Raw genomic sequence first — 9,254 nt, forward strand, 5'->3', positions numbered from 1 at the left:
CGGGTGCAGAGGCGGCCAGTGATCCTGAGAACACGTTACTCTGGGTATTTCTTTTTTATATATATATGTACTAGTCATTAAGCCCGTTACATTAACGGGTGCTAGAATATATGTCTGTCTGTCTTTCTCTCTCCCTCCCAGTCTCTCTCTCTCCCTGGCCCCCTTTCTCTGTCTTTCTGTCCCTCTCCCTGCCCCTGTGTCTTTCTTCCTTTCTTTCTGTCTCCCTCCCTCCTGCTGTCTGTCTGTCATTCCTTCCCTGCATTTCCCTGTGCAGCTGCAACAGCATTTCCCTCCCCCTCCACTTCCCTGTGCAGCAGCAGCAGTATTTTCGTTCCCTTCCAGGTCCCTGTGCAGCAGTAGCAGCATTTTCCCCCACCCCCCTTCCCTACTCTTACCACGATGTGGCCTGCTCCTTTTGGCCCCTCTTCCTTCCCTTCCCGCGGTCTAGCCTGCTCCAAGGGCCTCCCTTCCCTTATTGCGTTCACCGCAGGCATGCCCAGCTTCTCCCTGCACGTTACCTTTTTTTCATTCTGTTGCCCTCCCTCGCGTGGCTGCCTGCCTGGTCCCATTGAGCGGCTCGCGGCTGGAGTCTTTTTTTGTCAGCGCTTCCCTGCCTGTCCCGCGGTCTGGCCTGCTCCGGGCGAGTGTCGCGGCCACTCCTCTCAATCCCCGCCAGCGTCAGAAGCCTTCTTCAACACTGGTGCGGCTCATGAGAGGAGCCGACACTGCGATCTTGTGGAGAGCAGGGAGTCCAGCGCTGGCAGTCAGTCCCGCCGGCAAGTGTAGGTAGGTGCTGGGAAGCAGTAAGGCTGGGGACTCGCGCAGGCGCACTCTTGCCGCCACGGACCTACTGATCATGGATCAGAGATCACGGAACACGCAGGTAAGAGTGCGCATGCGCGTCTAGGGTTTTATTATATAGGATATAAATCTTTATTCATTTTTAAAAGCCAACATAAAGTGCAACAGGTTAACAAACAATTAGTAATAAACAGCACTCATTACAATCAATTGATATAATAAGGTCATAACACCTCCCTCCCACCCTTCCCGGATGTGTATAACACTCATTCAGAAATCAAAGGGAAATATGATTAATTCTTACAAAATTTTGTTAATGGACCCCAAATCTCTTTGAATGTATTGTAACCAATTCAGACGTTCAAAGTTATAAATTTGGCATAAGGATTCCCACCAAAAACTATCATTTATGTTATCCCAATTTTTCGTCATTTGCATACTCTGGGCATTTCTTAAAGCACAGGTCCCTGCACTAGATGAGCTCTTGGGGGTGGGGGGCAGAGCCAGAGCCTGGCCTAGGCAGGTACTAGGGCCGGTCCCGCCAGTGGGCGTCACGTGTCTTGCAATGACAGCTCGAGCGCCCCAGGGCCAGGCAGCGAAAGAGGCGGCCGGAAGCGCAGGAGGATTGGAACTCGGGGCGGGGTTTGTTTGCGGTTTCCAGGCAACGGCCGCGCTCCTCGCGCTTTCCCCTGCCCTGACCTCGGCTGTTGTTAGGACGGCGCGGCTCTAACCCCTCCCCCCCCCCCCCCCGCGCGCACGAGGCAGGCAAACGCGGGGATTGGCTGCCGAGAGGATGAGAGCGAGCCCTGCGATTGGCGGAGACCGGGGGTAAGGCTGGTGGGGTGATGCTGCTCGTCGAGGAGGCGCGCGTTGTGGGCAACGGGAGCGAGCGTGGGTGAGCTACGTAGGTGCAGGTTGGAGGCGGGGACTGTAGTGTGAGCTCTATGTGTAGGATGCATATGTGGAGTGTACATGTGACATATGTGTATTCGTCTTGTGCTGTTTGCAATTGCAATGCCAGTGCCTGGGCCAACATAGGATGCAGGTGCAGGACCGGTGCATGTCCTGTGATCTACAGGAAAAGCTGCAACCGGAAAATCTCATGTACTTCCACGCCTGGGTTGAAGTCAAAACAGCAGCTTTTATTCTGAGAGGATTAACCAATAGGCCAAGTAGGCATGTGCCTAGGGCACAAAATGGTCCGGGGGGGGGCGATGAAGGAGGGCATCAACATTGTTTTTTCCAAACGGCGATGGCCCCCCCCCCCCCTGATCAGCAACGCGCCCCCCTCCCATCGACGGAAAGTAAGACAGGCAAGCAACGCGGGTAAGAAAGGCAACGGGAACTGTAATTGTGCAAGCGGTGCTGCCTCTGACGCAGCTGGTCACATGGTGGGGCGGGGCAGGGGGCCCAGTGTACTTGTGTGCCTAGGGGCCCTCGACGAATTAATCCTGCCCTGCATATACGAGAAAAAGATTGAAGAAGATCTTCAAAAAACTTGTAAAATGACAGCGCATTGTTGGCCCGGATGTGACTTCGCTTGATGGATAATATATTCAATATTTGAATGGCCCATGTATGCTGTATTTTTTTTTTTTTTTTTTTTTTGCAAGCTGGATTTTGGATCTATGCCTCCTGTAATAATTTTGTGAGATTGCATGAGTTCTCCATTTTATAAGTACAGTACATCACTTTTCTGGACGAGATGTTTATGCTTGGTAATCGTTTAAAATTGTATAGCTAAATAAATTTTAAAAAAGTATATCAGAAATAAATTATTATATAATTGTTTTTCACAGAATGCTTTTTTTTGTTTGTTTGACCAGTGATGATGAAAGCTCCGAAATATTAAATATGATCTATCTAGGAGCTATTTGATTGAAGTCTTTTCTCCTCTATTTGTCACTTGTGGACTGTTGCAAGGTGAAGTCCCAGTTGCACTCCTTATATAGTACATAGGCTTGGTTTTTGTTCTCTATCAAAAGAATACATTGTAGGCAGAATTGGGGGTGAGCATGGGTGGGGAGAGATGGTACCAAGTTTTATTTATAACTTGATTGAACACCTACCCAAAATTCTGCTCGAGTGAGGCAGATGCTAATGGTAAATTGGTGCCCATCCCAACCCCCCATATGTTTTCCTTACCATTTGCCCCATCCCCCCAAATAAAAAGGCAAATTACAATGATGGTTTGCATATGCCATGGGTATAACTGTGTGCAAATGTGTATATGGAGCTGTGTCATGTTCCAAGAGCTGCATACACACACACCCTACATCTGAGCACATACAGTCACACACAGTGGCATAGTAATGGGGGGTCCGCCCCGGGCCCCATGTTGGTGGTGGCACCGGCACCCCTCCTCCGCTCCCCGCCTCTTCCCACTCCTCCCCTCGCCCCCTTCTCTTCCCCTGCACCTCTGGTTGTTCACCGCCGCAAACAACAACTTCAATGTGCTCCTCGCGACCGTGGCTTCTCTCCCACTGATGTCACTTCTGGGTGCCGCGCATAGAAAATGATGTCAGAGGGAGAGCTGACAGGGTTGAAGCTCTTGAGGACGTTGAAGCTCTTGTTGCTCATGGCGGTGAACTAGAGGTACTGGGGAAGAGAAGGGGGGCGCATGCACAGCAGGGGGGATCGGGGGAGGGGCACCACTGCCCTAGGCACCTCTCACCCTTGCTATGCCACTGGTCACACACACACTGCATATTTCACATGTGCTGCCAAACATACCTTGTACATACAGCTCACACTGCATGTCTGTGCACACATACATGTCTGCATGTCTGTGCACACATACACACTGCATGTCTGTGCAACATACCTTGTACATACAGCTCACACTGCATGTCTGTGCACACATACATGTCTGCATGTATGTGCACACATACACACTGCATGTCTGTGCAACATACCTTGTATATACAGCTCACACTGCATGTCTGTGGAACATACCTTGTACATACAGCTCACACTGCATGTCTGTGGAACATACCTTGTACATACAGCTCACACTGCATGTCTGCACACATACATGTCTGCATGTCTGTGCACACATACACATTGCATGTCTGTGCAACATACCTTGTACATACAGCTCACACTGCATGTCTGTGGAACATACCTTGTACATACAGCTCACACTGCATGTCTGTGCACACATACATGTCTGCATGTCTGTGCTCACATACACACTGCATGTCTGTGCAACATACCTTGTACATACAGCTCACACTGCATGTCTGTGGAACATACCTTGTACATACAGCTCACACTGCATGTCTGTACACATACATGTCTGCATGTCTGTGCACACATACACACTGCATGTCTGTGCAACATACCTTGTACATACAGCTCACACTGCATGTCTGTGGAACATACCTTGTATATACAGCTCACACTGCATGTCTGTGCAACGTACCTTGTACATACAGCTCACACTGCATGTCTGTGCAACATACCTTGTACATACAGCTCACACTGCATGTCTGTGCACACATACATGTCTGCATGTCTGTGCACACATACACACTGCATGTCTGTGCAACATACCTTGTACATACAGCTCACACTGCATGTCTGTGGAACATACCTTGTACATACAGCTCACACTGCATATCTGTGCAACATACCTTGTACATACAGCTCACACTGCATGTCTGTGGAACATACCTTGTACATACAGCTCACACTGCATGTCTGTGGAACATACCTTGTACATACAGCTCACACTGCATATCTGTGCAACATACCTTGTACATACAGCTCACACTGCATGTCTGCACACATACATGTCTGCATGTCTGTGCACACATACACACTGCATGTGCCACATACCTTGTACATACAGCTCACACTGCATGTCTGTGCACACATACATGTCTGCATGTCTGTGCACACATACACACTGCATGTCTGTGCAACATACCTTGTACATACAGCTCACACTGCATGTCTGTGGAACATACCTTGTACATACAGCTCACACTGCATGTCCACATACATGTCTGCATGTCTGTGCACACATACACACTGCATGTCTATGCAACATACCTTGTACATACAGCTCACATTGCATGTCTGTACACACATACACACTGCATGTCTGTGCAACATACCTTGTACATACAGCTCACACTGCATGTCTGTGCACACATAGATTTACCTAAGCAGTCAGCGTGAAAATGAATTTGCAGTAAATGTCAGAGCACTGGCCTGACAGAATGAGCTTATTCATATGGTAACTGCAGATCCTGTTATGATGCGGGAAATGGCAAACGTGTATTACATTTAGCACATGGTCACTTTCCCTACACTCAGCCTAGATCCACAGGGCATCAGTGCTCTCAGTATACTTACCCCCAAATTCTATTTTAAAAAAGTGCTAAAAACCGTGCATGCAATTTTGGCCACATACCCAAATTGTTTGTGCCTTTTAATTGAATAACAAGCTCCAATAATTGGCATTTTCAACAAGCAATGCTTGGTGCTAATTAAAATCAATTACAAGTTACTTATGCAAATTTAGGCGTGGGATCTGTGCCTTACATGTGAGTCGGAAAAAGGCATGAAAATGGGCAGGTCAGGGGCGGATCAGGGGCATTACTTTCAGTTACAAGCATAATTAAAGAGTAAGGGCATAAGTGCCTACATTTAGATGCAGGCATGTGCACCTTGTTTATTGGTGGTGCAAATGGCCCTGCCACAATTAGTCACCATTCCCTGTTAGGTAAGTAGGAGGGTGCTGAAAAGTTCTCAGCCCGACCAACCAACTTCCTACATTCTGCCAATGTAGCTGAAGAGAGGGTTATCTTATTTCGTTAAGTGCCAATTTGCAGAAATGAAGTTCTAGGTTTTGATATTGTCTCAGATCATTAATAGACCCATATCCACCTCATTCTCTTCTTGGTTGGGCTAAGAACTTTTCAGCACCTCCTCATAGTGTGAAGAGTTTCAAGCTCAGGTAACCAGAGCTGAGATTGTGATGTCATAATGCCTTGTTCCACCAATTAGAGCCAACATAAGAATTGCCGCTGCTGGGTCAGACCAGTGGTCCATCATGGCCTGCCGATTTTTTTGGGATGCCATATACAGAATTTAGCCTTTAGGGTCCAGTAAGAGATTTTCTGTTCTGTAACTGTACAGGAATATCTCTTGGGAATGCCCCTGACAGCACATAGCTTTCCATGTACTTCATGGTAATCTTATTGTGCTAATGGGTACAAGGCAAATTCCTTTATGGTGCCCAGGAAGGTGTGCTGAGTACAGGGGGTGCTCAAATGTTCTCAGCCCAAGCAAGAGAATGACCTGGATATGGTTCAATCAATGATCAGAAACAAAGTAAAAAAAACATTCTGCAAATTGGTACTTAACGAAATAAGATAATGCTCTTTTCAGCTCCAGTGGCAAAACAAGGCTCCGAATTTAATAAGCTGGTTGTTTGGGCTGAGAACTTTTCAGCACCCCCTTGTAATAAAAGTGAGCCAAGTATAGGACAAGCAAGTCAAGCCACTGTGACATCACTGATGAGGTTGGCTCTTATTGGTGGAATGAGGCATTATGACATCACAATCTCAGCTACGTTTACCAGAGGCTGAAACTCTTCACAGTACCAGGGGGTGCTGAAAAGTTCTCAGCCCGATGATGTGGACATGGTTCAATCAATGATCTGAAACAATGTCAAAAATATAGAACTTCGTTTATGCAAATTGGCACTTATTTCATTAGCCCCTCCTATATGTGGGGTGCAGGTGCAATATATCACCTAAACAGAATCTCCACCGAACACGTCTTTCTTTTCTCGCTCCCAATATACCCCCTCTGAAATCCTAATCAAACCGTTATTTTGCAATTCGGGACATCTCTTCTAATATGTCCCCCCTGAAAATTCTTAAACTGTATATTATAATTTTCGATGTATTTTTTTGTAATTCGCGACCTTTTCCTAACAGGTCCTCTCGGAAATGTATTAGCGTACTGTACATTTTTATACTTCCGTATTCTTAAAGTTGATGTACTCTGTATTTCCTCTGACTATCTGCATATTGTAACTCGCTGAATGTCCAGCTCTCTTGACTGTAAACCGCCTAGAAGTCGCAAGATTGTGGCAGTATAGAAAAATAAAGTTATTATTATTATGATTATTTATGAGGTGGTGCATCTGTCAGAGTATGTCCTGGGCTCGTCTCCTTGACTTAAATCATGGGGGGGGGGGAGGTGTCAGCCAGGAAAAAGAAACAATAATGAGAGATTGTCCTGTGCACATATTACTGTGACTGAGTTCAAAGAAGCGTGGGATGAACACAGAGGATCTAGAATCAGAAAAGAATATTAAATATTGAACTAAGGCCAGTACTGGGCAGACTTGCACGGTCTGTGTCTGTGTATGGCCGTTTGGTGGAGGATGGGCTGGGGAGGGCGTCAATGGCTGGGAGGGTGTAGATGGGCTGGAGTAAGTCTTAACAGAGATTTTGGCAGTTGGAATCCAAGTACAGTACCGGGTAAAGCTTTGGATTCTCGCCCAGAAATAGCTAAGAAGAAAAAAAAAATTTAAATTGAATCAGGTTGGGCAGACTGGATGGACCATTCGGGTCTTTATCTGCCGTCATCTACTATGTTACTATGTAAGATACCTTCTCAGGCAGTGCTTTCGACTCCTTGGGTTCTGCATTCCCTGTCCAAGTTAGATTGTAAGCTCTTCCGAGCAGGGACCGTCTCTAAATATGCAAATGAGAAGTAGTAGCGGGCCTGGACTTTTCCGAAAGAATCGATATGTTTTGGCTGCAGGGACCAGGCCAGCGTGTCCCTGCCAGCAGCCTCAATTCAATGCCCGACCACCTCATTAGGCGAGGGCGGCTGCAGGCGCTGAGCACGCGGTGCCCGCCTGCCATGCCCGGCCCCTCGCTCCTCACTGGGCGGCGGCCGCCTCTCGGGGCGGGGCTTAGCCCGGTGTTACTGGCGGTCATCGGCAGCCGCTCGCATCCCGCCGCCGGTATAAATCGGAAGCGGGCCGCCTTTGCTCGCCCAGCGCCCGATCGCCGTGCCATGCGGGTAGCCGCGTCCCGGTCCAGAGATGCTGCAGATCGTCGACTCGTACCAACAGAAGCACTCGCTCTTCCACGCCATGAACCGCTTCATCGGCGCCGTGAACAACATGGACCAGACGGTGCTGGTGCCCAGCCTGCTGCGCGACGTGCCCTGGGAGGGCGAGGCTAGGCGGCCGGGCGCTCAGCGGGACATGCACGGCTACTACGCGCTGCTCAAGTCCATCCGCAACGACATCGAGTGGGGGGTGCTGCAGGGCGACGAGCGCAAGAAGGCCACCAGCGCCGAGCCCGAGGGCGACGGCGACGAGGACCTGGAGCAGCTCTTCCGCTACCACCTGCGCGGCCTGCACGCGGTGCTCGGCAAACTGACCGGCAAGGCCAACGTGCTGACCAACAGGTACAAGGAGGAGATCGGCTTCGCCAGCTGGGGGCACTGAGCGGCGGACGGTGCCTGCCCCGAAGAGCTGACAGCTGCGGATCCCCGTTAGCAGACACTGAAAAACTGGATTGTTGTGGGGGGAGGGGAGGGGGGAGGCAGCTGGTCACCCACGGCCGGACCCTGGCCGAAACTCCCTCGCTTCCAGCTGCCTCTCCTTCAGCGAGGCGTGGCCGTGCTGGGCGAGGTTGCATCACTTTTCCCGGTTTGCACTAAATTTGTAACGATTCGCTTCTCGCATCCCACAAGAGCTGCGATTCGGTTTGTTCAAAAAACACGGTCACCGGTACGTGGTTTCTTCTTGACTTATGTGTGTATATATGATAATAGAATTGTATATATCTATATCTCTGTCTCTCCTGGAGAATGGACTGTATAAGCGAGAGCTGGCTCCTCCTACTGGTGCAATATGAGAATAGAATTAGTCTAACGATGATGGAACCTAATGATAATCTTGAGTCATGATGGAGGGTTCCGCTGTTGTAACATAAAAAAAAAACCACAAAACACCCCAACGCTTTTATTATTCTACAGAAATAAATCAGCCGTACTGTATTCACTTTTCTTGGAGTAGCATCATTGACTAACCAACGAATGTTCTTCATTACAGTGTCAAAGCCGGATTTTAGGGAAACCTGTTGAAGTCATGCAGGCCTAAAGAGTTTGGGCTGCTTAACTTTTGCAGCAGATATGAAGGGTTTGCATTTGCCGGTTTCATAGCCATCAGCCAGGGTTTGGGGGATGGGGTTTTGATTTTCCATATTAAGCTGCCTTCTGCAATCTCAATTCTCTGGAGATTTTCCCTTGGCGTAAAGACAGCCAGAGCAAAGCTTGCACTAAGTCTTCAAAGCTAGCTCTTCATTAATTCAGCTGCTTAAGGAGACTAGGTGCAATTTATGCAAATGCATGAGTGTAGTTTGCTTGCTTACTGGTAGAGAATGACATGGGGACAAATTTTTCCCTGTCCC

The 9,254-nt window shown here is 48.5% G+C and overlaps 1 protein-coding gene across 1 annotated transcript; it reads left to right on the plus strand.

The window, feature by feature from the left end:
* Window positions 1-7,765: 7,765 nt before the first annotated feature.
* Window positions 7,766-8,850, plus strand: MID1IP1 (MID1 interacting protein 1). The gene has a single exon (XM_033947766.1). The coding sequence runs from the start codon at window positions 7,877-7,879 to the stop codon at window positions 8,285-8,287; it is 411 nt and encodes a 136-aa protein (XP_033803657.1). The 5' UTR covers window positions 7,766-7,876; the 3' UTR covers window positions 8,288-8,850.
* The last annotated feature ends 404 nt before the right edge of the window (window positions 8,851-9,254 follow it).

The sequence above is a fragment of the Geotrypetes seraphini genome, chromosome 6 (genome assembly GCF_902459505.1).
Source record: "Geotrypetes seraphini chromosome 6, aGeoSer1.1, whole genome shotgun sequence".
Taxonomy (NCBI): domain Eukaryota; kingdom Metazoa; phylum Chordata; class Amphibia; order Gymnophiona; family Dermophiidae; genus Geotrypetes; species Geotrypetes seraphini.